Consider the following 27,798-nt stretch of genomic DNA (forward strand, 5'->3'; position numbering starts at 1 on the left):
CTGTGTAGTGTCCTTCCTTTTCTGTTGTAATAGTCTTTATTTTAAAGTCTATCTTCGGGCTTCCCTGGTGGTCCAGTGGTAAAGAATCCACCTTCCAATGCAGGGGATGCGGGTTTAATCCCTGGTTGGGGAACTAAGATCCCACATGCCGTGGGGCAACTAAGCCCGCACGCTTCAACTATTGAGCCTCAACTGGAGAGCCTGCGTGCCACAAACTACAGAGCCCACGCGCTCTGGAGTCTGCATGCCACAACTACAGAGCCCACGTGCCCTGGAGCCCATGTACCACAGCTAGAGAGAAGTCCGCGTGCTACAACTAGAGAGAAGCCCGCATGCTGCAATAAAGAGTGCGCATGCTGCAACTAAATATACTGCATGCTGCAACGAAGATACTGCCTGCTGCAAGTAACACCTGGAGCAGCCAAAAAGTAAAATAAAATAAAATAAAAATAATAAAGTCTATCTTGTCTGATATGAGTATTGCTACTCCAGCTTTCTTTTGTTTCCCATTTGCATGGAATATCTTTTTCCATCCCCTCACTTTCAGTCTGTATGTGTCCCTAGGTCTGAAGTGGGTCTCTCGTAGACAGCATATACACAGGTCTTGTTATTGTATCCATTCAGCCAGTCTGTGTCTTTTGGTTGGAGCATTTAATCCATTTACATTCAAGGTAATTATTGATATGTATGTACATTCAAGGTAATTATTGATATGTATGTTCCTATTACCATTTTCTTAATTGTTTTGGGTTTGTTTTTGTAGGTCTTTTTCTTCTCTTGTGTTTCCTGCCTAGAGAGTTCCTTTAGCATTTGTTGTAGAGCTGGTTTGGTGGTGCTGAATTCTCTTAGCTTTTGCTTGTCTGTAAAGCTTTTGATTTCTCCGTCGAGTCTGGATCAGATATATGCTGGGTAGAGTAATCTTGGTTGTAGGTTTTTCCCTTTCATCACTTTAAATAGGTCCTGCCACTCCCTTTTGGCCTGCAGCATTTCTGCTGAAAAATGAGCTCATAACCTTATGGGAATTCCCTTGTAGTTTATTTGTTGCTTTTCCCTTCCTGCTTTTAATATTTTTTCTTCATATTTAATTTTTTTTAGCTTGATAACTTGTCTCTTGGCATGTTTCTCCTTGGGTTTATCCTGTATGGGACTCTCTGCGCTTCCTGGACTTGGGTGGCTATTTCCTTTCCCATGTTAGGGAAGTTCTTGAGTATAATCTGTTCAGATATTTTCTTAGGCCCTTTCCCTTTCTCTTCTTCTTCTTCTGGGACCCCTATAATTCGAGTGTTGGTGCATTTAATGTCCCAGAGGTCTCTGAGACTGTCCTCATTTCTTTTCATTCTTTTTTCTTTATTCTGCTCTGCATCAGTTATTTCCACCATTTTGTCTTCCAGGTCACTTATCCGTTCTTCTGCTTCAGTTATTCTGCTATTGATTCCTTCTAGGGTATTTTTCATTTCAGTTATTGTGCTGTTCATCACTGATTGTTTGTTCTTTGGTTCTTCTAGGTCCTTGTTAAATATTTCTTTTATCTTCTCGATCCATGCCTCCATTGTGTTTCCAAGATCTTGGATCATCTTTACTATCATTACTCTGAATTGTTTCTCAGGTAGATTGCCTATTGCCTCTTCATCTATTTGGTCTTGTGGGATTTTACCTTGCTCCTTCATCTGCAACATATTTTTCTGTCATCTCTTTTTGTCTAACCTGCTTTGTTTATGGTCTCCTTTCTGTGGGCTGCAGGGTTGTGGTTCCTCTTGCTTCTGTGGTCTTCCCCCTGGTGAGTGAGGTTGGTCCAGGGGCTTGTGTAGGTTTCCTGGTGGGAGGGACTGTTGCTTACGCTCTGGTGGGTGGATCTGAGTGTTTTCCCTCTAATGGCAGGGCCGCATCAGGTGGTGTGTTTTGGGGAGTCTGAGCTTAGTATGGCTTTAAGCAACCTGTCTGTGGACCGGTGGGGCTGTGTTCATGTCTTGCTGGTTGTTTGGTGTGAGGTGTCCAGCACTGGAGCCTGCAGGCAGTTGGGTGGAGCCAGGTCTTGGTGTTGATATGGATACCTCCAGCAGAGCGCACTCCAATTAATATTCCCTGGGCCTGGGAATTCTCTGGTGGTCCAGCATGCTGGACTCTGTGCTCCCACCACGGAGGTCCAGGCCTGACCCCTGGCCAGGGAACCAAGACCTCGGAAGCTGCACAGTGTGGCCAGAGAAGTAAGAAAAAAAAAGGAAAAGTAAAGAAAACTAACAGAGAAATAAAACCCAAGACAAATAGCAAAAACAAAAGCAAACGAACAGCAGGAACAACAACACAACACACACACACACAGAAAAAAAAATTAGAGAACAAACAAAGAAAAGAATTCAAAAATGAGAGAAATCAATATGGACTAAAGTAATAAGAACAAAAAATGAAAAATAAAACAGAAAGGAAGCAAGCAAAAAAGTGAAGAAAACATAAAATATACACATGAAAGCAATAAAAATAAAATAAAACAAAAATCAAAGAACCAAAGCCAGAAAAAAACCACAAAACAACCAAAAAGTAAAATAAAAATAGAAAAATTAAAAATATATATATTAAAAAAATTTAAAAATAAGAATAAAAGATAAAAAATAATTAAAGCAACAACACCAACAACTGAACAAAATGAAACAAACAATAAAAGCATAACAGTAATAAATATATTTTCCTGGGGCATCCTCTCTCAGTGTCCTTGCTCCCACAGTGAGCCACAGCCAATCCCCGCCTCCCAGGGAGGCCTTCCAATACCTCTGCATAGGTCTCTGCACCTGCTGTGGGCACTGTGGGGCCAGCTCAGAGTCTGACCTGACCTGACTCCTGCGTGTACTTGCCCCCAAAGTCCACTGCTGTGAAGGCTACACTGAACTCAATTGTTGGAACACTCGTTATTCAGGTATCTCACAGACGCAAGATTTACCAACCCGATCTTGAGGATTTAATCCGCAGCTTCTGCAGCTGCACGGAAAGATTTCCATTCCTCTTCCTTAGTTGCACTGCCCCTGGGGCTCAGCTTCGGTTTTGATCCCTTCTCTGCGTGTGTGCCACCTTCCTTCCTTGCCCAGGCATGAGGGAGCAGAAGCCGCAGCTGATTGGGTCACACTTACTCAGGCCGGGGAGGGGTACGGCAGCTACAGTTGGGGGGCGGCCACAATTGGGGTGTGTGCGAGTTGCCTGCGGTGGCAGGGACCAGCAGGCAGTTGCAACAGACTGTGGCGCACTGGCTCTGGTGGGAGTCCCTCCTGGTACCCGTGGATGCAGGAGCTGGCGTGTGAGGGTGGTGGCTGCCCTGCCCCGCCCCCATGCGCCACTCACCAATGTCACTTCACCTTCCAGGCAGACCACACTTCCTCTATGGGCATTCCTGGCTGCGCTTCCGTCACTCCCGTCCCCTCTGCTGTGCCCGCGGAGGCAGAAGCCGGCTGCAAAGGGGTTGTAATGGTGGCCCCGCCCCTTGCATGCCACTCAAGAGTGATGCCTTGCTTCTATGGTGTCCGGAACTTTTCCCACAAACTTTCGTGGTTCTAGAGCTCCTTACTCTTGTCCCTTCAGGCTGTCTTTTCGTAGCAAACAGCTGTCCCCTCCCTGGGTCCTCATTCCAAACCCGATTTTCAAGCACCCAGACCTTGTTTGCAATAGGTGACTCATGACTCAGGCTGGAATGCACAGAGCTGTGGTGTAGACCATGTGTGCAGTTCTTACTTTGTCCTGCCTTCCACTGACCAATGGCTGCTTCTCCTTTGATTCCCCCGAAGGTCCTTTTCTGTCCCAGCTGATTTCCCCACCATGAGGGAGTTAGAATTTCTGAGTTGAGGGGAACTCTCCTCACCTTCAGCTTCCCGCCAGGGTTGCTGGTCCCATTTTTGATTCCTCTTTTTTTTTTCTTTCTTTCATCTTACCCAGTTGTGAGGGGATTTTTCTTGTCCTTTTAGGTTCTGAAGTCTTCTGCTAATGTTCAGCAGGTGCTCTATGAGAATTGTTCTATTTGTAGATGTATTCTTGATGTACTTGCAAGGAGCAACGAATTCCACGTCCTCCTCTTCTGCCGTCTTGACTCCTCCCCACTAGGGCATATTCTTAAATGTCTGTGTTCCCTCTCCCCCCACAGAAAGCAGGAAGGGACTTTTCTCTGATCTTCACGGTGACAATCTGATCGTGCTCCTGTGTGTAGAATTCACGAATTTATGGGAACTCCTCTAGACTGGGCCCTCCCAGACGTTTTAACTCTCAAACATGTCCACACTGATCCTCCAGTAATTTGTTAATTGCAAATTTGATTTTCCTACCCTGTTACTGGTTTCCATGGAGTTTCCTTTCTTCTGGGTTTTTGCTGTGCTAAATTGTCATTCTCTGTATCTGCCTGTCTCTCTAGTTTTGGGAACAGCAATTTGCCCTATGACCTCAGTTCTCTGATGATTCTAGGAAGAGGTGTTGATTTTCAGTTTGCTCAGCTTTTTTCACGTTGTGTGAAAAGGAGAGACAACTTCCAAGTTCCTACATCCTGGATTGGAAGCCAGAAGTCCCTCCGTTATGTTTTTGTTGTTCCACTGAGTAATGTTCAATAGCCATTACTTTTCCAAACTTGTAGTCTGTGGAATAGAGTAACAGTTAAGAATGATGATTCCTTTAGTTTATTTAAATCTTAACTATGTTTCTAGTCAAACTACTAGAAAGTCACACATACAATTTGTTTTAGCTAGTTGCAGAAAAACTTTCATAGAACAATCTAATAATATAACATATTTTATTGATAATAGTATAAAAATTGCCATATATCTTCTTTTGGTAAGACTACGCTTTACCTTTGTTGCTGTTAGTTATAAAGTAAATCTTGTAATAAATTTTTCCTTCAAGTATTGTATTAGATAACATGACTCTGCTAATAACCAAGTGTATTGTATTCAATTAGATGATTTTTTTAAACATTATATTTCTCTTTTTCCTTACCTTCTAGGAAGCTCATAGATAAGTTTTGGTTCTCAGGTACATTTAATTCTCTCACCCCTTCCCCTTTCTCCATTTGCCATTGTTTTAGTTGTTGTGGTTTCATTACTTCTCTGTTTTTTTATTAAAATTTTTATGTGCATTTGAAAGTAGGTCATATAAATAATATATTAACTATGCTCAAGTATTGCCTCCTACAGTTTTAGGTCTTCTATGCCACTGCTGCCACACCCCACTTTTTTTCAAAAATGCTTCATATTCACTATCATTCTCTTCTTACTCTATAGACTTCTTTTGACCATGATTTGAATTATTCATTTCATGGCTTATCCATAATAAATTATTTGTTTGAGACATACTTTCTCTTGTCACTCTTTATGCTTTATGGTTCCTCTGAGTTCTATTTGCTATTTTAATATTAACTCAAGGCAGACCATTAAGAATACATTAAGAATGTACTCTACTGTATCCAGAAAAGTTTGTTTGAAAAGGTTTCATGAAGCTAAATTTAGGACTTAGAGGGTATTATGCTTAGTGAAGTAAGTCAGAGAAAGACAAATAATATATGATATCATTTATATGTGGAATCTGAACAATAAAACAAACCAGTGAATATAACAAAAAAGAAACAGACTCACATAGAACAAACTAGTGGTTACCAGTGGGGAGAGGAAAGGGGGAAGGGACAAGATAGGTGTAGGGGATTAAGAGGTACAAACTACTATGTATAATGTAAATAAGCTAAAAGGATATATTGTACAGCACAGGGAATATAGCCATTTTGAATAATAACTATAAATGGAGTATAACCTTTAAAAATTATGAATCATGTTATACACCTGAAACTTATATAATTTATTATAAATCAACTATACCTCAATAAGAAAGAAAACAAAATAAATGAATTGTAACTATATATACCTGTGCTTTCATTATAGAAACTAGATCATTGAGGGTATATTTTATCAGGAAAATATTTTCAGTTATACAAAATTTAACAGATCTTTGAGAGTTTATCAGTCCTCTTCCATTGGGAGTACATCTTTGTCTGACTTATTACTTTAATGATTATAATATATAATACCAGTTATTAAACTAATTATCAAAATTTGATAGTTTTGGTTAACTAAGTTCCCACTGTATTTTGTGTTTTTATTTAAAAATTAAGTCTATATTTGTCCTGTGGATTACTAAATTCACTCAAATGCCAACATTTTAATATATTAAATAATTTTCATGAAAAGGCTTGCTATTGGTGTCATTTATATTGTCAAGTTAAGTTTAGTTCACATTATTGGGCAAACCCTTCTGAACCTTAAATCATTTGATCTAGTGTCGCACCTTCCTGATAGTCTCCAGAATAGATGAGGATGCTCAATTTTTGTCATTTCTCCTTTGAAAGGATAGGCCTGTAGGTATTTCAGTCTTAGTGTTCATATGATTGAATTTATCATTCAGTGTCAGTCTCATTCATAAACATTTACTATAATCTAGTTTGGGAGATAGTATGAGTACATAGATAATCAGTAGGACTAGGTAATTTGTTATGTGTCAGATGAATAATGTAGGCAATACAGAAATTTAGAAATAGCAGAAATTACTGTGATAGCTGGGGAAGGCTTCATTGAGGAGGTAGAAATTGAATCTTGAAGGAGGCTGAGACTTAGATGAGAAAAGAAAAATAGGCTATGAATTGTGGATGGGCCATGTTTATGCATCTGTTTTTATGCTGTTTGATTGATGTCAAACACATTTTGATATGCCCTAATAATTAAAATAGGAAATACAAATTAAAACTAATATGAGGTACCATTTATATACCTCATTTGTGAAAACTTACCAAGCTTGAGCGTCATGTTGGTGCACATGTGGCGCTATGAGAACTCTTGAAGTGCATATAGCCAAGAACTAGTAATGCCACCTCTTAATATAAATAATCAAGAGCAATGTTTTATTAATATGATCCCCACACTGAAAAAAATACATTTTACTTCATGACCCAGTGTACACAGAGATGAAATAAAAGTTTCATATATACACTACTATATATAAAATAGGTAACTAAAAAGGATCTACTCTATAGCACAGGGAACTGTACTTAATACTCTATAATGGCGTATATGGAAAAAGAGTACAAAAGAGTGGATATATGTATGTGTATAACTGATTCACTTTACTGTACAGCAGAAACTTACACAACATTATAAATCAACTATGCTCCAATAAAAATTTAAAAAAATAATGTAGTTACTATATATAATAAAGGTAAAATATAACAAAGCATATATCAAGTATGAATTTAATAATGTTTAAATAAAATACAAATTCTAAATTAAACACTGCAAAAAAATTTAAGAGATACTAGTTTCAGATATTGGTTGAGAAAATGAGTGGGTTGACAAAAGTTGAGTAAGTTTAGTAAAGAGTTAATATCAGGACATGGATGTCAGTTTTAGCATGTTGGCTCGAGGTGGCAGCAGATAATTCAGATGGAGGTATTTTAGAGAAAACTGGAAATGTGGGATTGGTGATTGGGAAAGAGTCAGGGCTGGATTATGGATTGGGTAGTCTTTCAGACAGAGATGAGATCAGAAGCCAAGAGAGTGGGTAAATTTTCTGAGGGAAAAGCTGTAAAGATTTGAGAAGAGGGAAACTAAGAATTGAGTCATGGATACATCCTCCAATTAGATATCATTTACTCTGGTAGGTGAGAAGAATATTCAGTTAAAAATTATGGCAGTTTTAATATTCTGAATATTCTTTCTACAGAGCAAGATACTTTTTGTATCAAGACGGACTTTCCATTTTTCATTCTTTAAAATTGCTTATGCTTTCACAAAACTGTATTCATTTGTCTAAAAAATGTTTTCTTCCAAATGATAGTCAAATAGAGGATAATTCTTATTTTATCTACATAAGCATTTTCTTTAATTAGAATGTTTTGTAAAATTTCATTTTTTTCCTATTACACACAGAAATCCAAAAAGTTTGCTTTCTGTATGTGGCTTAATATTTGGTATCCAGTTTTTATGGGTTCTTCATCTTAAACTAGTAAGTCAGTACCATATTTGCACATTTTACTTGAAAATCTCTGGGCATGTCATAGGAAATGAGTATTATGATAATGGATGTTATTATGAAAGGTAGTTAATTCTGATATTATCAGTCAAAATCTAAAACTTTTTACATAAAATTATTTTTTCTTAGAAATACCAGCTCATCAGTAATTTTGCTTTTTTCCATAGAGAGAATCAGGACTAAAACAGGAAATAAATGACCTTGTAAAACAGAAGATTGCAGTAGATGAAGAAAATGCTTTCTTAAGGAAAGAATTCAATGACTTGCAGAAGAAATTTAAAGATAAAAGTCAAGAAGTTAAGGTGTGTTGACTTGTACACAGTTTTACAGTACTTTCTTTGAAGTCCTACTTAAAGCTTTGTCAGCCTTTGTGGCACAGAAAGTGACAAGCTTGGAGGAAAAATTGCCTTAGGCCCTGCTGTACCATACAGTTTTCTCACATGCAAAAACTCTGAGAAAGATGCTTTAAAGCTAAGACTCTAAGCTTTATAACTTTCAGATAAATAGTTAATGATGGAAATGGAGCTAAGAAAGTAGGAGTGTGAATATGTGGCTTCTTGTAATTAGATTCTGATGGGACTGGCATTATTAATTGATAAAACCCAGGTCTGGGAGGATATGTCTGTGTGGGTCTCAAAAATAGCTGGGGACAGCATCAAAGGCAGCTTGATCAATTAATGGGCTCTTTGCAAATGTGTACTCATCAAAGCTGTCATCCAGTGAAAAAATATGACCCATCCACCTGCATGAAAAGAGGCCAATAAAAGTATACAGGTGACCTTGGCCATCAAATATAGAAGCTGCTGTGGGGGTAAAATTGCACAGTTTATATTTGCTGATTAGTTCTCACCTGTTTTTTGGTTTGTTTCGTTTTGTTTTGTTTATCGGCCCCTGTGGTACTGTTCTATAGGACACTAAGGAGTGTGTACAGAATAAGGAAGAGCAAAACAGACTGGTTATAAAAAATATGAAGGAGGAAAATGAGAAATTAAGTACCCACTGCGGTGACCTGCTAAATGACCTGGAGAAACTGAGGAAGCAGGAAGCACATTGGAGAAAAGAAAAGTATAGCACTGATGCAAAAATAAAGGTATGCAATGAGAATGGAATCCGTGCTGTTATTTTGGATCTAACTTCTTATAGGAAGTTTATTACATGTTATTTTCTTTAAATAACAAGTTATATATTCATATCCACCAGTGGGGACTAGCATTAATTTATATTCCTTCAGTTAAGACCCACAGCTTTTTAAAAATTGATGTTGCAAAGCAGGAAACTGACTTCAAATACTTATCTAAAATGTAATCATTAAAAAATAAAGGCTATTGCATTTTGAAATAAAACATGTTTTGAAAAAACATTTAGAATTATGAATTTTGGCTTTTTTCAGTTAGGGATTAAATTTATAAATATAGCTAGGATTCACTGCAATATAGTTTTAATACTGTATTTTCCAGGTCCTTTAAAAACTGTAAAAAAAGCACAAAACAGTTAAAACATACTCACATGTGTTTTATGTGTGTTTCTTTGGCTTGAGAGGGCCTTATTCATTGTAAAAGTTTATTTTTATAGAAGATAAAAGGTACAATCAATCTTTATGATATTCTTATATCCTTTTTGATCAGTTATTTTTCAAAATAATATTTTTTTGTAGCTTTCTCTTGGTCTTGAGAATGTTTTTGTTCATTTTTTCCCATCGAATTTCAGGTTTCTCTTTTAACATAGACTTTGTTGAAAAGGCCTCAAACAAATTTTAGTGCTAGTAAATATGATAGTCCCTCTATGTATACATGCTTAAGAAGAATATATAACATAAGTATACACACATACATATATATAGCTATTAAAATATAGTAAGAATGGATATGTGTGTCTATACGTGTGTGTGAGTGTATGCATGTGTGCCTGATTATTTAAGGATTTGTCTTTCTGAGTATGTGAATCTATTCATTGCAGATATTTAAGGAAATACATACAGTAATTCTGTTAGTGCACAATCAGGGAATGACTGAGCCATTGAGAGAAGTGAATTCTGGCACATTTGTTTTCTTATTTTTATATCAGTTTCTGCTTCCCTATACCCTTTAAGCAGTTTGGTAGTGTCATAAGGGTAAGTGGTACTTCTTTGTGTTAATCATAGCTACATGATTTTTTGATGATGATTTCATTTCCTTATTTGCCATTCAAATAGTCCATTCTGTGATTTACAGTTCTGACTTTTTTTTCTATTAGAGTGCTTATCTTTTCTTATTAATTTGTAAGCATTCTTTATTCTAGATAGCAATACTTTAAAAAATATAAATATATTACACATACCTTCTGTTCAGTGAGTCTTGAATAAGATGAGTTAAACATTCAAAAATTTGTGAATTTTTATAGTCATTTTTATTATTTTCTTCTCTAATGTTTTTGTTTTAGAAGTCTTATATTCTGAAGTATTCCCTACCCTAAAATTTTTAATCTATTTAGAATTCGTTTTTGGGTGTGTTGTTCCACACCATTTATTCAGTAGTTTATTGATTTGTGATGCAGTCTCTCTCACATCTCTAAGTTTCCATGGGTGTGTTTGGGTTTGTTTCTGGACTTCCTATTATTTTCATGGTTTTAGGTATTGTAGTTTTAGAATTTTACTCATTATTTTGTAGGGTGATCTACTTCTTTATTCTTCTTTTTGTAAGTCATGGGCCCTATATGTGCCTCTTCACTATCTAATAATATTTAAGGATCATTTCATTAGTTTTACTGAAAAATTCTGTTAGAAAGCAGGTTGTAACATCATCTAATTTATGAATTAATTTTGGAAGAATTATAATCCTGCTATTTAAGAATGTGGCATATGGTTTTGTAATTTTCTTAAAATGGTACTGTTCATTTTCATTAGATTTCTTCCTAGCTATTAATATTAATGTTAAAATATTGTTTTATGCTAAATAATTTTTTTGCTGAATAATATTTTAAATTATATTTTTAATTAATTATTTCTAGAAGACAGCAATATTACTGAATTATCTTGAGCTTCTTTTCAACAATTTTCCCCAAATGTCTTATTAGTTCAAAAAATGTGTACATTTTCTAGATTTTTCTAAGTTATATAATCACATTGTCAGTAAGAAAACTGCCTCTTTCTTTCCTTTTGGTGTATAATTCACATACCATACATTTAATCCATTTAAAGTGTACAGGCCAATAGTTTTTAGTTTATGCAGAGTTGTGCAACTATTATCAAAATTACTTTTAGAACCTTTTCATCATCCCCAAAAGAAGCCCTGTAACCTTTAACAATCACTCCTCATTTATCTTTAGCTCTGCAGCCCGAGATAACCACTTATGGCCTTTTTCTCTATATAGATTTATCTGCTCTAAACATTTCACATTAATGAAATTATAGTTTATGATCTTTTGTGTCTGACTTCTTCCACTTAGAATAATGTTTTCAGGGTTTATCCATGTTGTAACATGTATCAGTAGTTCATTCTTTTTATAGTTTAATAATATTCTATTATATAAATATCCTACATTTTATTCATTTATCTCAAGTAGAAGGACATTTGTGTTATGAATAATACTGCTACAAATATCTGTGTACAAGATTTTGTGTATACATCACACATTTTTATTTCTCATAGGTACATACCAAAGAGAGAGATTACTAGGTCATGTGATAATTCTGTTTTTAAGCTTCTGAGGAACTGTCAGACTGTTTTCAAAAGCAGCTGTACTATTTTACATTCCAAACAGGAGTTACTGAGGGTTCTGATTTCTCTTTGTACTTGTCAGCACTTGTTATTGTCTGTCTTTTTGATTGGAGCCATCTTCGTGGATGTGAATGGCATCTCATTGTGGTTTCGATTTGCTTTTCCCTGATGGCTAATAATTCTGGTCATCTTTTTATATGTTATTGGCCATTTGCATGTCTTTGAAGAAATGTGAAATCATTTCTTTTGCATATATTCTGGATACAAGTCTCTTTTTATTGATATAATTTGAAACTATTTTCTTCAGTTTTCTGAGTTGTTTTTTACATCCTTAATGGTAGTATTTGAACACAAAAATTTAAAATTTTGATAATTAATTTATCTACTTTTTCTTTTGTTGCCCATGCTTTTGGGCATTCTCAGATGCATCTCAGATATGCATCTTGAGAAACCATTGCCTAATCCAAGATCATGAAGATGGATACTTATGTTTTCTTCTAAGAGTTTTATTTCTTACATTTAGGTCTTGATTCATTTTGAGTTAATTTTTGAACATGATGTTTGATAGGAATCCAACTTCATTCTTTTGCACGTGTATTCAGTTGTCCCAGCTCCATTTGTTAAAAAAGACTATTCTTCCCCCACTGAATTTATCCTACCATGTTTATCGAAAATCAGTTGACTGTAAATATAAGGGTTTATTTCTGGACCTCAATTCTGTTCCCTTTGATCTATACATGTATCCTCATGCCTATGCCACACTACAATGATTATTGTAGACTTATAGTAAGTTTTGCAGTTGGGATTTGTGTGTCCTCCAAATTTATTCTTCCTTTTTCAAGGTTGGCTATTCTGTGTGTCTTGCATTTCTATATGAATTTTAGAATCAGCTTTTCCATTTCTTGCAAAAAAAAGCAAGCTTAGATGATTTTGATAGAGATTGTATAGAGTCAGAAGATCAATATGGAGAGTGTTACCATCTTAATATTATAACTCTGGTTCATCAACATGGGATGTTTCATTTATTTAGAAACTTCTTTAATTTCTTTCAACAATGTATTATAGTTTTCAGACTATAACTTTGTATTTCTTTGGGTACATATATTTTGAAATATTTAATTATTTTTATGTTATTCTAAGTGGAATTATTTCTTAATTTTCTTTTTTGATGGTGCATTCCTAATGTAAAGGTACACAATTAATTTTTGTATATTAATCTTGTATCTTGCAACCTACCTAAACAGGTTTATTCCTTAGGATTTTCTATGTGTAAGATCATGTCATCTGTAAGTATAGATTGTTTTCTTCCTTTCTAATATGTATGTCTTTTACTTTTCTTCCTTTCTAATATGTATGTCTCTTACCTCATTTTATTGCCTGTTGCCCAGACTAGACCCTCTAGTATGCAGTTAAATAGAAAAGAGAGAGAGTGGACCTCTATGTCTTCTTCTGATCTCAGGAGGAAAGGAGTCACTCTTTGACCCTTAGGTATGATATTAGCGCTGAGTTTTATTGTTGATGTACCTTATCAGTTTGAGGAAGTTCCCTTCTATTCCTAGTTAGTTATTTTTTATCATGAAGGGGTATTGGGTTTTGGCAAATAAATGCTTTTTATGTATCTATTGAAATGGTTATGTGGTTTTTGTCTGTCATTTTATTGGTATGGCATATTACCATACTTGATTTTTGGATGTTAAACCAACCTTATGCTGGTGGGATATCTTTATCTTTATCTGGCTTTGGTATCAGATAATGCTAGTCTTAAAGAATGAATTAGGAAGTGTTCCCTCCCTTATATTTTTTTGGAAGAATTTGAACAAGATTGGTATTAATTCTTTTAAAATGTTTGGTAGAATTCACCAGTGAAACCACCTGGTCCTGGAATTTTCCGTGTTGGGACGTTTTGATAACAGATTCAACCCCTTCGCTTATTATGGGTTTGAGATTTTCTATTTATTCTTGAGTCAGTTTAGGTATTTTGTATGTTTATTGGAATTTGTGCTTTTCATCTAGGTTGTCTAATTTGTTGATGGACAACTGTTTATAGTATTCTCTAGTCATCTTTATCATTTCTGTATGGTTAGTAGTAGTGTCTTTACTTTCATTTCTGATTTTAGTTACTTATATCCTTTCTCTTTTTTTCTTTGTCAGTCTAGCTAAATGTTAGTTAATTTTGTTGTTCTCTTCAAAAGAGTCAGCTTTTGATTTAGTTGATTATATTGTTTAGTTATTCCCTTAAAAATGTTTCTACAATAACCTTCGTTGTTTCTTTCCTTCTTCTCTCTTTGGATTCACTCTGCTATTTTCTGTTTCTTTAAGGTATAAAATTACATTATTGATTTGAGATATGTCACCTTTTTTAGTGTAAGCATTTACAGCTATACGTTTCCCTCTGAGCATTGCCTTTGCTACATCCTGTAAGTTTTGGCATGTTATGTGTTTTTTTAAAAAAATTTATTTATTTTTGGCTGCGTTGGGTCTTCATTACTGCATGCAGGCTTTCTCTAGTTGAGACGAGTGGGGGATAGTCTTTATTGTGGTGCGCGGTCTTCTCATTGCAGTGGCTTCTCTTGTTGCAGAACATGGGCTGTAGGCACGCGGGCTTCAGTAGTTGAGGCACGCAGGCTTCAGTAGTTGTGGCACGCAGGCTCAGTAGTTGTGGCTCGTGGGCTCTAGAGCGCAGACTCAGTAGTTGTGGCACACGGGCTTAGTTGCTCCATGGCATGTGGGATCTTCCTGGACCAGGGCTTGAACCTGTGGCTCCTGCATTGGCAGGCAGATTCTTAACCACTGCGCCACCACAGAAGTCCTAGCATGTTATGTTTTTGTTTTCATTTGTCTCTGTATATTTTCTGATTCTCTTGTGATTTCTTCTTTGATCTATTGGCTGATTAAGTGTGTATTGTTTAATTTCCATATATTTTGAATTTTTCAATTTTCCTTCTGTTACTGAGTTCTAGGTCCATTCCATTGTCGTTGGAAAAGATACTTTGTATGATTTTAATTTTTTAAAGTTTATTATGAGCTTTTGTATTTCTTGACATATGGTCTGATATGGCAAATGTTCTGTGTGTACTTAAGAAATATGTGTATTCTTCTGTTTTGACGTAGAGTGTTCCATATACATCTGTTAGGTATACTTGGTTCATAGTGTTTTTCAGGCTCTTTGTATCCTTAGTGACCATCTATATAGATGTTCTATCATTATTTAAAGTGGCCTATTGAATTCTCCAACTATTATTGTAAAACTCTATTTCTTCCTTCAATTCTATACTTTATATATTTTAAGGCTATGTTTTTTGGTGCATGTATGTTTATAGTGGTTACACCTAGATGAATTGACTCATTGATCAATATATTATGTCCTCTTTTGTCTCTTATAACAGTTTTTGACTTAGTTTATTTTGTCTAATATTCTTATGTCCGTCCTAGCTCTCTTTTGTTTATTATTTTCATGGAATATCTTTTCTCATCCTTTCATTTTCAATCTTTTTGTGTCTTTGGATATGATAGTCTCTTTTAAAAATATATAGTTGTATAATGTTTTCTTAATCCATTCTGTGTCTGCCTTTTGATTGGAGAGTTTAATCCATGTACATTTAAAGTACTTACTAGTGAGTAAAGACTAACTTCTGCCAACTTATTACTTGTGTGCTGTATGTCTTATAGATTTTTTTGTCCCTCATTTCCTCTATAACTGTCTTCCTTTGTGTTAAGTTGATTATTTGTAATGGCACATTTTGATTCCCTTCTCATTTTGGGGTGTATATTCTATTGATATTTTCTTTGTCATTACCTTGAAGATTACATTTAACATCCTAAACTTATAACAATATAATTTCAGTTGATACCAACTTATCTTCAGTAGCATACAAAACTGTTCTGCTATTTCCTTCCGTTTCAAGTTATTGTTGTCACAAGTGACATCTTTATAAAATGTGTGCCCTATAATATAGATTTATAATTTTTTATGTTTGTCTCTGAAATTATGTATGATTTACTTCTTCTTCCCAAAGAAGTAGGGTTAAAACCAAATATAAAACAGTATTGAATTTTATATTTGACCATGTATTTACCTTTACTGGAGCCTTTATTTCTTCATATGGCTTTGAGTTATCATTATGTATTCTTACATTCTATCTGAAGGAATTCCATTAGCATTTCTTGTACATTAGATTTAATAATGAACTCCTTCAGCTTTTATATGTGAATGTAAAATTTTTGAAGGACAGTTTTGCTGGGTATAGAATTCAATGTTGACTTTTTTTTCTTTCAATACTTTAAATATATCATCCCATTGCCTTCTGGCTTGCATGATTTCTGATGAAAAATCAGCTGTTAATCTCATTAACAATCCCTTGTATGTGACAAGTCACTCTCTTTTGTTACTTTCAAGATTCTCTCCTTGTTTTTGGATGAATTTCATAAGTTTGATTTTAGTGTATCTTAGTGTAGGTCTCTTTCTGTTAATCTTACTTGGAGTTTGTTACGGTCTTTGGCTTTATAGATACATATCTTTCATCAAAATTGGGACTTTTTTGGCTCTTATTTTTTCAATGTTGTTTCTGCCCCTTTTTCTGTCTCTTCTCTTTCTGGGACTCCCTTAATGTATATATTGGTCTGCTTAATGGTGTCCCACTGTTCTCATAGGCTTTATTCACTTTTCTTCATTCTTCTTTTTTTCTGCTGCTCAGATTCAATAATTTCACTTGTTCTGTCTTCTAGTTTGCTGATTCTTTCTTCAGCCTGCTCACATCTGTTGTTGAACCCTCTGGTGAATTATTTATTTTTGTTATTATACTTTTTACCTCTAGAGTTTGATTCATTTTTATAATCTCAAGCTCTTTATTGATATTCTTTTGGTTTATACATTGTTTTTCTGATTTGCTTTAGTTCTTTTTACATATTTTTCTTCAGCTCTTTGGGTATATTTAAGATAGTTGTTTTAAAGTTTTGCCTTGTAAATCTGATATCTGAGGTTTCTCAGGGATAGTTTCTGTTAATTTTTGTGTTCCTTTGAATAGGCCATACTTTCCTGTTTCTTTGTATGCCTTGTGATTTTTTGTTGTTGTTGAAAATTGGGTATTTGTGTTAGCAAATTTATAATGTTATAACTCTGGAAATCAGATTCTACCCCTTCCCAAGACTTTGCTGCTTCTTTAATTGCTGAAGGGTATGGTAGTCTTTTTATCTTCCAATTTACTTTTGCACAGTCTCTAGTCCTTGTTCTATTTAGTCATTGAAGTCTCTGTCCTTTAGCTTTTGTCTGTTCCTGTTGTGACAGAAGTTATCCTTGGCTGACAGGAGCTAAAACAAACAAAGAAACAAAAACAAAACAAAACAAAACAAAAAATAGAAAAAAAACACAGAGATACAGAACAGATCTCTCCCCCAGTCTTTGTAGATTGGCTCTCCAGTGGGGCATTCCTTTAATACTTTTCCAGACTTACACTAAGCTCACGGGTTATCCCAAAGTGAAAGCATAGGGTAGCTCTGGAGTTTTGTGAATATGCATCTTTCTATGAGCATATGTTTGGATTTCAGAACACTCCCATATGTATCAGTATTTTTGAATGTCTTATTTTCCCAAATAATTTCCCACAGAGTTTAGTCCCATGACTTAGGCATTGTATTGAATATCTGGAACAGTCATCTTTTGCCCTAGGAATCTGTGGTTTATTAGTTTACTTTATGGCATTTTTGAGCCATATTCTCCACTTTTCCAGTTTGTGTTCCCAGTCAGGTCTGAGATAGTCACTTTGCATTATTTCTTCAGGTAACCCCTAGACAAATTAGAACAGACACGTACAGTAATTTGCTAGGAAAGTTTCTTCTGCTCTCTCTCAAACCAGGAAGGATTCCTTACTGGTAACATTGGCTACTGCCACTACATGAATTACACTGTTTGAAGATTCCTGACCTTAAGATGGCTAGTATGCTGAGAATAAGGTGGGGAAGGGCAAATAAAAACTTCACAAATCTGTTATCCAGTTTTTAAGTTGCTTTTTTCTTGGTTCAGCATTTTCTTTGTTACTGTAAAATTTTGAATGCTTTCTAGAGTTTTTGCAACATTGGTTCTAACAGTTTCTGCTGTTTTTCTCCATGTTTCTGCAAGAGTGCTTGGAGCTGCATATTCTCCATTTTGCCAGTGTCACTCATTGCATTCATTTATAAATGATAGCTTTCCTGGATATAGTATTCTGTTTTGGCAATGTTTTACTTTGAGCATTTTGAATATGTTATCTCATTGTCTCTATCCTTCATTATTTCTGAAGAAAAGTCAGTTGCTAATCTTTTTGAAGTCTGTTGGAAATGATGAGTCGTTTTCTCTTTTGTTTTCTAAGAATTTCTTCGTGTCTTTGGCTTTCAGCATTTTTACCATGATGTGTCTGTTCGTGGATCTCTGTGTTTATGAATAGTACTTGGAGTTTGTTGAGCTTCTTGGATTTGTAGATTAATGTTTTTCATCATTGTTTGTTAGTTTTTGACCATTATTTCTTTGAGTATTTTTTTCTGTCCTTATTCTATTGCCTCTCCTTCTGGTAGCCCTTTATGCTTATATTGGTGCATTTAGTGGTGTCCAGTATTCCTCTGGGGCTATTAATTTGTATTATTCTTTTTTCTTGATATAGCTTCAAGTTTTTTGTTCTTATTCCTGCCAGTTCACATTAAATGTTGAGCTCTTCTAGTGAGGTTTTTTTGTTTGTTTTTTTGTTTGTTTGTTTGTTTTCATTTTAGTCACTGTGCTTTTTAGCACCAGAATTCCCATTTGGATGTTTCAAAACAATTTATATTACTTTATTGGTATTTTCCATCAGATGAGATATTGTCATTTTACCTTTTTAAAAAAGATATGATACTTTTTAAAACATGGTTTTCTTTTACTTTTTAAATATACTTATAATGCCTCTTTTGAAGTCTTTGTGAAGGCTGGTATCTGGATCCTCTCATGGGCAGTTGCTATTGCTTGCTTGCTTTCCTTTGCATGAATGACACCTTTTCTTTGCATGTTGTAATTTTTTTGTTGAAAAATATACATTTCAAATTATATGCTTAGAGGAGTCAATTCAGCACCGTGGCAGAATGAAAAGTTATCTTTGTCTTTCCCCTTCAATCTACAACCACTAAAACATCCAAAACACAACAAGATGCCTCTGTCCAATATATCAGGTTGCTGGAGAATTCCACACATCTGTGCATCTAAAGGTGGGTGGACTGGAACACATGGAGGAGGCCGAACCAAGGGAACAGCAGAGGCATGCTTGAAGTCCTGGTCCATCAGCCGTGGCAGCTGAGCCCACAACCCCAGAGAACCTGGCAGTGGCAGGGGAGGTGGTGCACATGACGCAAGCCTCCTGGCCACATGGTTACTACAGCCACAAGTAACCGGGCAGCAGTGGTGGTGGGGCCTGGTAACCCATTCCTCCAGCTGCTAAGGCACCCATTACTCCAGCCCCTCACATGCACACCTTCAGCTGTGGAGCTTAGAACACTGGACACCACAGAGGCACTTGCAGGAAACTTACAACACTGGACACCATAGAGGCACCCGCAGGACCCTGGCTCCCCCTTCCCTTTCCCCCATGGTAGTGGAACCTGGAACTTGGGATCCCAGATGAGGGAAGAGCCCACCATCCAAGGGCCCCAGGCAGCAGCAACTGTGACACTGGCAGAAGCAAGGCACCAATGACCCCAGAGACACAAGAAACAATAATGAAGGCACAGGGCCACACCTCTGACAGAGGCGGTGGAGCGTGGAAAGTGCAGACTCTCAAATAGAATCAGAGGCATCTCAGGTAAGAGAAACCCAAAACTTGTGCTATATCGCTACCTACTGGAAGTCAAAAGAATGACCTCTAATTTCTAACCTGTTGAATTGCTAGAATCAAGCAGAAAGGTGTTCCCTACTTCACATGCACCAGCAGAGGAACAATTTATCAAGCACCATGAAAAACCACAGTAACATTGTACCACAAAAAGAAAATGACAATTCCACATAAATTAAACTTAAAGTCATGGAACATTGCAATCTGATTGATAGAGAATTCAAGAGAGTTGTCATGAAGAAACTCAACTAGCTATAAGAAAACTCAGAAAGGGCATTCATCGAGCTCAGGAATAAAATTAATGAACAGAAGGAATAATTTACCAAAGAGGTTGAAACTAAAAAAAAAGAACCAGACAGCAATTCTGGAGCTTAAGAATTCAATAAATGAGATGAAGAATGCATTAGAAAGCATTGGATATAGAGCAGACCATAGTGAAGAGAGAATTAGTGATGGACTTCCCTGGTGGCACAGCAGTGGTTAAGAATCTGCCTGCCAATGCAGGGGACGCAGGTTCGAGCCCTGGTCTGGAAAGATCCCACATGCCTTGGAGCAGCTAAGCCCGTGTGCCATAACTACTGAGCCTGTGCTCTAGAGCCCGTGAGCCACAACTGCTGAGCCTGCATGCTGCAACTGCTGAAGCTGGCGCGCCTAGAGCCTCTGCTCTGCAACAAGAGAAGCCACCACAACGAGAAGCCTGGGCACTGCAACGAAGAGCAGCCCCCACTCGCAGCAACTAGAGAAAGCATGCACGCAGCAATGAAGACCCAACGCAGCCAAAAATAAATAAATAAAATATAAATAAATTTATTAAAAAAAAGAGAATTAGTGAGCTCAAAGATAGAAATCTTGGAATGATACAGTAGAAGAAGAAAAAGGATTGAGATATAAAAAATGAGGAAATTCTACAATAGTTATTCAGCTCTTTTAGGAAGGGCAACAATAGGGTAATGGGTATCCCAGAGGGAGAAGAGAGGAGAAAGGAGCAGAGAATTTATTTATAATAGCTGAGAACTTCCCAAACGTGGGGAAAGAACTAGATACACAAGCCCATGAGGCTAAGAGAACACCTAACTGCCTCAATGCAAAAACCTTGTCCAAGACACATTATATTAAAGTTGTCAAAAGTCAATGACAAAGGAAGATTTTGAAATTCAGCCAGGGAAAGAAAGATGGTAACCTACAAAGGAACCCCCATTACGCAATCAGCAGATTTCTCAGTAGAAACCCTACAGGCCTGGAGGGAGTGGAATGAAAAGCTCAAAATACTGAAAGATTAAAAACTATCACCCAAGAATACTCTGTCCAGCAAAGTTATCATTCAGATATGAAGGAGAAACAAAGATTTTCCCAGATAAATAAAAGCTCAGAGTTCATCACAACTAGACCTGCCTTACAAGAAATGTTGAAAGGTGCTCTTCTACCAGAAACAAAAAGGCAAAAAGTACACAAAAGTTTGAGCAAGGTGATAAATAGAATCAGAAAACTGTAATTATTAGAATTGGCTTTTAAATGCTTTATTATAGCGTAAAAGTTAAAGGGGGAAAAGTAGAAAAAATAACTGTCTACTTCAATTTGGTAACAAACTCACAATGTATAAAGGGATAATTCAAGACAACAAAAACAAAAAGGGAAGAGGAAAAGGATGTAATCTATATATGTAAATGAAGATAAGATGCTATCAACAGTAAAAAGAGTACTTTATCCATGAGACGTTTTAGACAAAACTCACAGCAACCACAAAGCATAAATCTAGAGCAGAGACATGAAAAATAAACAAGGAGGAAACTGAGAAAAAAATCATAGAAAACCACCAAACCAAAATGGCAGACATAAACACAAAGAAAAAGAAATGATGGAGATATAGAGCAACCAGAAAACAAAAGGTAAAATGGCAGTGATTAGTTATCATCTATCAATTATAACTCTTAATGTAATTGATTGAATTCACCAATCAAAAGACACAGAGTGACTGGATGCATTAAAAAACAAGACTCAAGTATATGTTGTTTCCAGGAGACTCATCTCAGCTCTAAAGACAAATGGAAGGTAAATGTGAAGGGACTGAATATGATACTCCAAGCAAATGACAACCAAAATAAGTGGATGTAGCCATACTCATGTCAGACAAAATAGACTTCAAGCCAAAAAAAGGTAACAAGAGACAAAATTGAACAGTATATAATGATAAAGGGGACAATTCATCAAGAAGATATAATATTTATATATGCATCTAACATAGAAGCACCGAAATATATAAAACAGTTATTAGTAAACCTAAAGGGAGCAATTGACAGTAACACAGTAATAGTAGGGGACTTTAACACTCCACTTACATCAGTGGATAGTTCATCCAAGCCAAAAGTCAACAAGGAAACAGTGATCTTAAATGATACATTAGACCAAATGGATTTGATAGATTTGTACAGGGTATTCAGTCCAAATGCAGCAGAATGCATATTTTTCTCAAGTGTACATGGAACTTTCTCGAAGTTAGACCATATATTGGGACACAAAACAAGTCTCAAGAAATGTGAGAAGATTGATATCATATCAAGCATCTTTTCAGTGGTATGAAACTAGAAATCAACTACAAGAAGAAAGCTGGAAAAATCACAAATATGTGGAGAATGAACAACATGCTACTAAGCAACTTTTGGGTCAACAAAAAATAGAAATCAAAATTTATTTGAAGATGAATGGAAAGGAAAATAGGACAAACCAAAATCTGTTGGAGGCAGCAAAAGCAGTACTAAGGGAGAAGTTTATAGACATTCAGGCCTACCTTAAGAAATAAGAAAAATCTCAGTAGAACAATCTAACCTTACATCTAAAGGAACTGGAAAAAGAATAACAAATGAAGCCAGAAGTCAGTAGAAGGAAAGAAATAATAAAGATCATAGTGGAAATAAATTAAATGGAGACTAAAAAGACAATAAAAAAAACAATGAAATTAAGAGTGGTTCTTTGAAAAGATAAAATCAACAAACCTTTAGCTAGACTCATTAGGGAAAAAAGACAAGGCTCTGGTAAATAAATTAGGAAATGAAAGAGGAGGAATAACAATGGATACCACAAAAATACAAAGGATTATAAGAGCATATTATGAACGACTATATGCCAACAAGTTGAACAACCTAGAAGAAATGGACAAATTTTTAGAATCATACAGCTTCCAAGACTGAATCATGAAGAAATAGAAAATTTGAATGGACCATATAACTAGTATAGAAATTGAAACAGTAATCAAAAAGCTCCCCAGGCCTGGACAACTTCACAAGTGAATTCTACCAAACATTCAAAGAAGATTTAATACCTATTTTTCTCAAACTCTTCCAAAAAACTGAAGAGGAGGCAATGATTCCTAACTCAGTTTATTAGGCCAACATCACTCTCATTCCAAAACCAAAGACAACACACAGAAAAAAGAAAATTACAGGCCAATATCTTTGATGAACATAGATGCAAAAATTCTGAACAGAATATTAGCAAGCCAAGTAAAACAATGCATTAAAAGAATCATCACCATGATCAAGTGGGAATTATCCCAGGGATGGAAGGAGGTTTCAACATCTGCAAATCAATCAACGTGATACATCACATCAACAAAAGGATGAAGACCATATGATTACCTCAATAGATGCAGAAAAGGCATTTGACAAGATTCAACACCGATTTTTGATAAAAACTCTCAACTGAATGTTTATAAAAGTAACATACCTCATCATAATGAGAGCTGTAAATGACAAGCCCACATCTAACATCATACTCAATGGTGAAAAACTAAAAGCTCGCTCTCTAATATCAGGAACAAGACAACAAGACAAAGAGGCCACTCTTGCCACTCTTATTCAACATAGTATTGGAAGTCCTAGTATTGGAAGTCCTAGCCAGAGCAGTTAGGCAAGAAAAAGAAATGAAAGGAATCCAAATTGGAAAGAAACGGGTAAAACTCTCACTGTTTGTGCATGACATGATTTTATATAGAGAAAACCATAAAGACTCCACAAAAAAGGCTATTAGAAAAAATAAATACGGCAGAGTTGCAGGGTATAAAATCAACATACAAAACTCTGTTATGTTTGTATATGCTAACAATGATCTAGCAGAAAGAGAAATTAAGAAAAGTCATATTTATAATCACAACAAAAAGAATGAAATACATAGGAATAAATTTAACCAAGGAGGTGAAAGACCTGAACACTAAAAACTGTAAGACATTGTTGCTAGAAATTGGAGAAGACACATAAATTGAAAAATATTTTATGCTTATGAGTTGGAAGAATTAGCATTGTTAAAATATCCATACTACCTAAAACAATATATAGCTTCAGTTCAATCTGTTTCCAAGTCACAGGGGCATTGTTCACAGAAATAGAACAAATGTTTCTAAAATTTATAATGGAACCACAAAAGACCCTGAGTAGCCAAAGCAATCCTGAGAAAAAAGAACAAAGCTGGAGGTATCACAGTCCATGATTTCCAGCTAGACTACAAAGCCATATTAATCAAAACAGCATGGTTATTGTCAGAAAAACAGATACATAGATCAATGGAATAGAATTGAGCACCCAGAAATAAACCCACACATATACAGGCAATTAATATACAACAAAGGAACATATATATATAAAGACATTATAGTCTTTTCAATAAATGGTGTTGGGAAAACTGGACAGCCACATGCAAAAAAATGAAACTAGACCACTGTCCCACACTATACACAAAAATCAACTCAAAATGGATTAAAGACTTAAATGTAAGTCGTGAAACCATAAAACTCTTTGAGGATAACATAGGCATTATGCTCTTTGACACTGGTCTTAACAGTGTCTTTCTGGTTATGTCTTTTCAGGCAAGGGAAACAAAAGCAAAAAGAAACAAATGGGACTACATCATCCTAAAAAGCTTCTGCACAGCAAAGGATACCATGTACACAGTGAAAAGACAATCTACTGAATGGAAAAGATATTTGCAAACGATATATCTGATAAAAGGTAAAATCCAAAATATATAAAGAACTCATACAACTCAGGAAATAAACAATCCAATTAAAAAATGGGCAGAGGACCTGATTAGACATTTTTCCAAAGAAGACATATGGATGGCCAACAGGCACATGAAAAGATGCTCAACATCACTAATTATTAGGGAAATGCAAATCAAAACCACAATGAGATATCAGCTCACTCCTGAGGATGTCGAGAAAAGGGGAGCCTCAGATACTCTTGATGGGAATGTAAATTGGTGCAGCCACTGTGGAAAACTGTATGAAGAGTCCAAAAAATTAAGAATAGAGCTACCATATGATTCAGCTACCCCACGTCTGGGTATTTATTCAAAGAATATGAAAACACTAATTCAAAAAGATATATGCACCACTATGTTCATTGTGACATTATTTACAATAGCTAAGATATAGAAACAACTTGAGTCCCCATCAACCAATGAATGGATAAAGAAGATATGGTATACACACACACACGCACACACACACACACACACGCACAGAATAGAATACTACTCAGCCATCAAAAAGATGGAATCTTGCCATTTGCGACAATATGTATGAACCTTGAGGGTATTATGCTAAGTAAAAGAGTCAGATGGAGAACTGTGTGATTTCACTAATATGTGGAATACAAAAAGCAAACAGACAAAAAACAAATAAACTAAACAGAAACAAACACATAGATACAGAGAGCACAGTAGTGGTTACCAGGGGGAGTTGTGGTGGTGGTGGTGGGTGAAATGGATAAAAGGGGTTAACTGTATGGTGATGGATGGAAACTAAATTTTTGGTGGTGAGCATACTGTAGGGTATACAGAAGTAGAAATATAATGTTGTACACATGAAACATAATATTATAAACCAATGTTATCTTAATAAAAATAAATCTAAAATAAAGTAAAAAGAAAAATAACTGTTTCAAAGCAAAAAACGTTAATAAAAATAAAATTATATACTGTAGCAGTTTTGGGGTTTTGTTTTTTGTTTTGTCTGTTTGTTTTTGTTTGTTTTCGTTTTTGGCTGTGCTGCATGGCTTGTGGGATCTTAGTTCCCCGACCAGGGATTGAACTCGCACCCTCAGCAGTGAAAGCGTGGAGTCCTAACCACTGGACCGCCAGGGAGATCCTCTTCTTTTTTTTTTTTTTAATTTTATTTATTTATTTATTTATTTATTTATTTATTTATTTATTTATTTATTTATTTATTTGTGGCTGTGTTGGGTCTTCGTTTCTTTCTCTAGTTGCGGCAGGTGGGGGCCACTCTTCATCGCGGTGTGCGGGCCTCTCACTATTGCGGCCTCTCTTGTTGCGGAGCACAGGCTCCAGACGCACAGGCTCAGCAATTGTGGCTCACGGGCCTAGTCGCTCCGCGGCATGTGGGATCTTCCCAGACCAGGGCTCGAACCCGTGTCCCCTGCATTGGCAGGCAGATTCTCAACCACTGCGCCATCAGAGAAGCCCCTGTCTATTCTCTTGATTTGTCTTTTCATGTGTCTGTCTCTTGATTTGTCTGTTAATATGTTTGTTTGTTAATATGTCTGTTGATATCACACCCAGCTGTTGGCCTCCAAAAACTGATGACTGATTAGATTCTTCTGTTGTTTTTGTCAATGTCCTGGGGCACAAATTGCTCCACAGTCTAATCTAATTAAATCTTGGCCTCTCCATAGGGTTTTTTTTTTAATTGTGGTTAAGTAATATAAAATTTAGACTGTTTTATCATTTTAAGTATACAGTTCAGCAGTGTTAAGTATATACACATTGGTATGCAACCAAGTTGCAGAAACATTTCATCCTTCAAAAGTGAAACTATATTCAAAAACAACTTCCCATTTCTCCTCCCCCCAGCTCCAGGCATCCACTATTCTGCTTTGTGTCTCTATGAGATTCTTCATATAAGTGGAGTCATACATTATTTTTTGTAAGTGGCTTATTTGGCTTTCTGTAATTATCTCAAGGTCCATCCATGTTCTTTCATATGTCACAATTTCCTTCCTTGTTTATTGTGGTAAACAGATAACATAAAATTTACCATCTTAACCATTTTTAAGTGTACAGTTCAGTAGTGTTAAATATATTTACATTGCTGTGAAAGAGATCTCCAGAACTTTGTTGACTTGCAGACCTGCAACTCTGTTTTTTAATAACAACTGCTTAGTGCTCCCTTACCCTAGGCCTTGGTAACTACCATTCTATTCTGTGTATCAATTTGACTACTTTAGATACTTCATATAAGTGGAGTCATCTGGTATTTGTCCTTTTGTGACTGATTTGTTTCATTAGGCATAATGTCCTCAAGGTTCATCCATGTGGTAGCATGTGACAGGCTTTCCTTTCTTTTGGGGGCTGCATTGTGTTTCATTTTATGTGTATAGCACATTTTGTTTATTCATTTGACATTTAGGTTGCTGCCACTTGGCTATTGTGAATAGTGCTGCTACGAACATGGGTTTACAGGTATCTCTTCAAGACCCTGCTTTTAGTTCTTTTGAATGTCTACCCAGATGTGGGATTCCTGGATTATACGGTGGTTCTGTTTTTTATGTTTTTAGGAACCCCCCCCCACCCCGTACTGTTTTTGAGAGTATTTTTACAGTCCCAGCAACACACAAAGGTTCCTACTTCTTCGTGTCCCAGTGAACACCTGTTATTTTCTGCCTTCCCTTCCCTTCTCTCATTTCCCTTTCCTTCCATGTTTCCTTCTCTCTTTCTTTCTCTTTCTCTCTTACATCCACCCACACACCCACCTATATATCTATCATTACTCTTTTTTAATAAATGGGAATTTAAGAAGTATAGATATACCTCAGAGATATTGTGGGTTTGGTTCCAGACTGCCACAATAAAGTGAATATTGCAGTGAAGTAAGTCACACAAATTTTTTGGTTTCCCAGTGCACATAAATGTTATGTTTACACTATACTGTAGTCTGTTAAGTGCGCATAGCATTATGTCTAAAACAACAGTTTACATATCTTACTTAAAAAAATATTTCATTGCTAAAAACAGCTAACTGTCATCTGAGCCTTTAGCAAGTTGTAGTAGTAACATCAGATATCATTCATCACAGGTCGCCATAACAAATATAATAATAATGAAAGAGTTTGAATTACCAAAGTATGGCACTGAGACATGAAGTGAGCAAATGTTGGAAAAATGGCATTGATAGACTTGTTTGATGCAGGGTTACCACAATCCTTCAATTTGTAAAAAAAAATGCAATATCAGTGAAG

The 27,798-nt window shown here is 35.8% G+C and overlaps 1 protein-coding gene across 1 annotated transcript in view; it reads left to right on the forward strand.

The window, feature by feature from the left end:
- CNTLN (centlein) overlaps positions 1-27,798 on the forward strand; it is a 337,062-nt gene that overhangs the window by 91,723 nt on the left and 217,541 nt on the right. The window contains exons 4-5 of the mRNA XM_061199082.1: positions 8,202-8,336; positions 8,945-9,124. Of these exons, the coding sequence (XP_061055065.1) occupies positions 8,202-8,336; positions 8,945-9,124 (315 nt within the window). The remainder of the gene's footprint in view (positions 1-8,201; positions 8,337-8,944; positions 9,125-27,798) is intronic.

Source organism: Eubalaena glacialis, chromosome 9 (genome assembly GCF_028564815.1).
Source record: "Eubalaena glacialis isolate mEubGla1 chromosome 9, mEubGla1.1.hap2.+ XY, whole genome shotgun sequence".
Classification (NCBI taxonomy): domain Eukaryota; kingdom Metazoa; phylum Chordata; class Mammalia; order Artiodactyla; family Balaenidae; genus Eubalaena; species Eubalaena glacialis.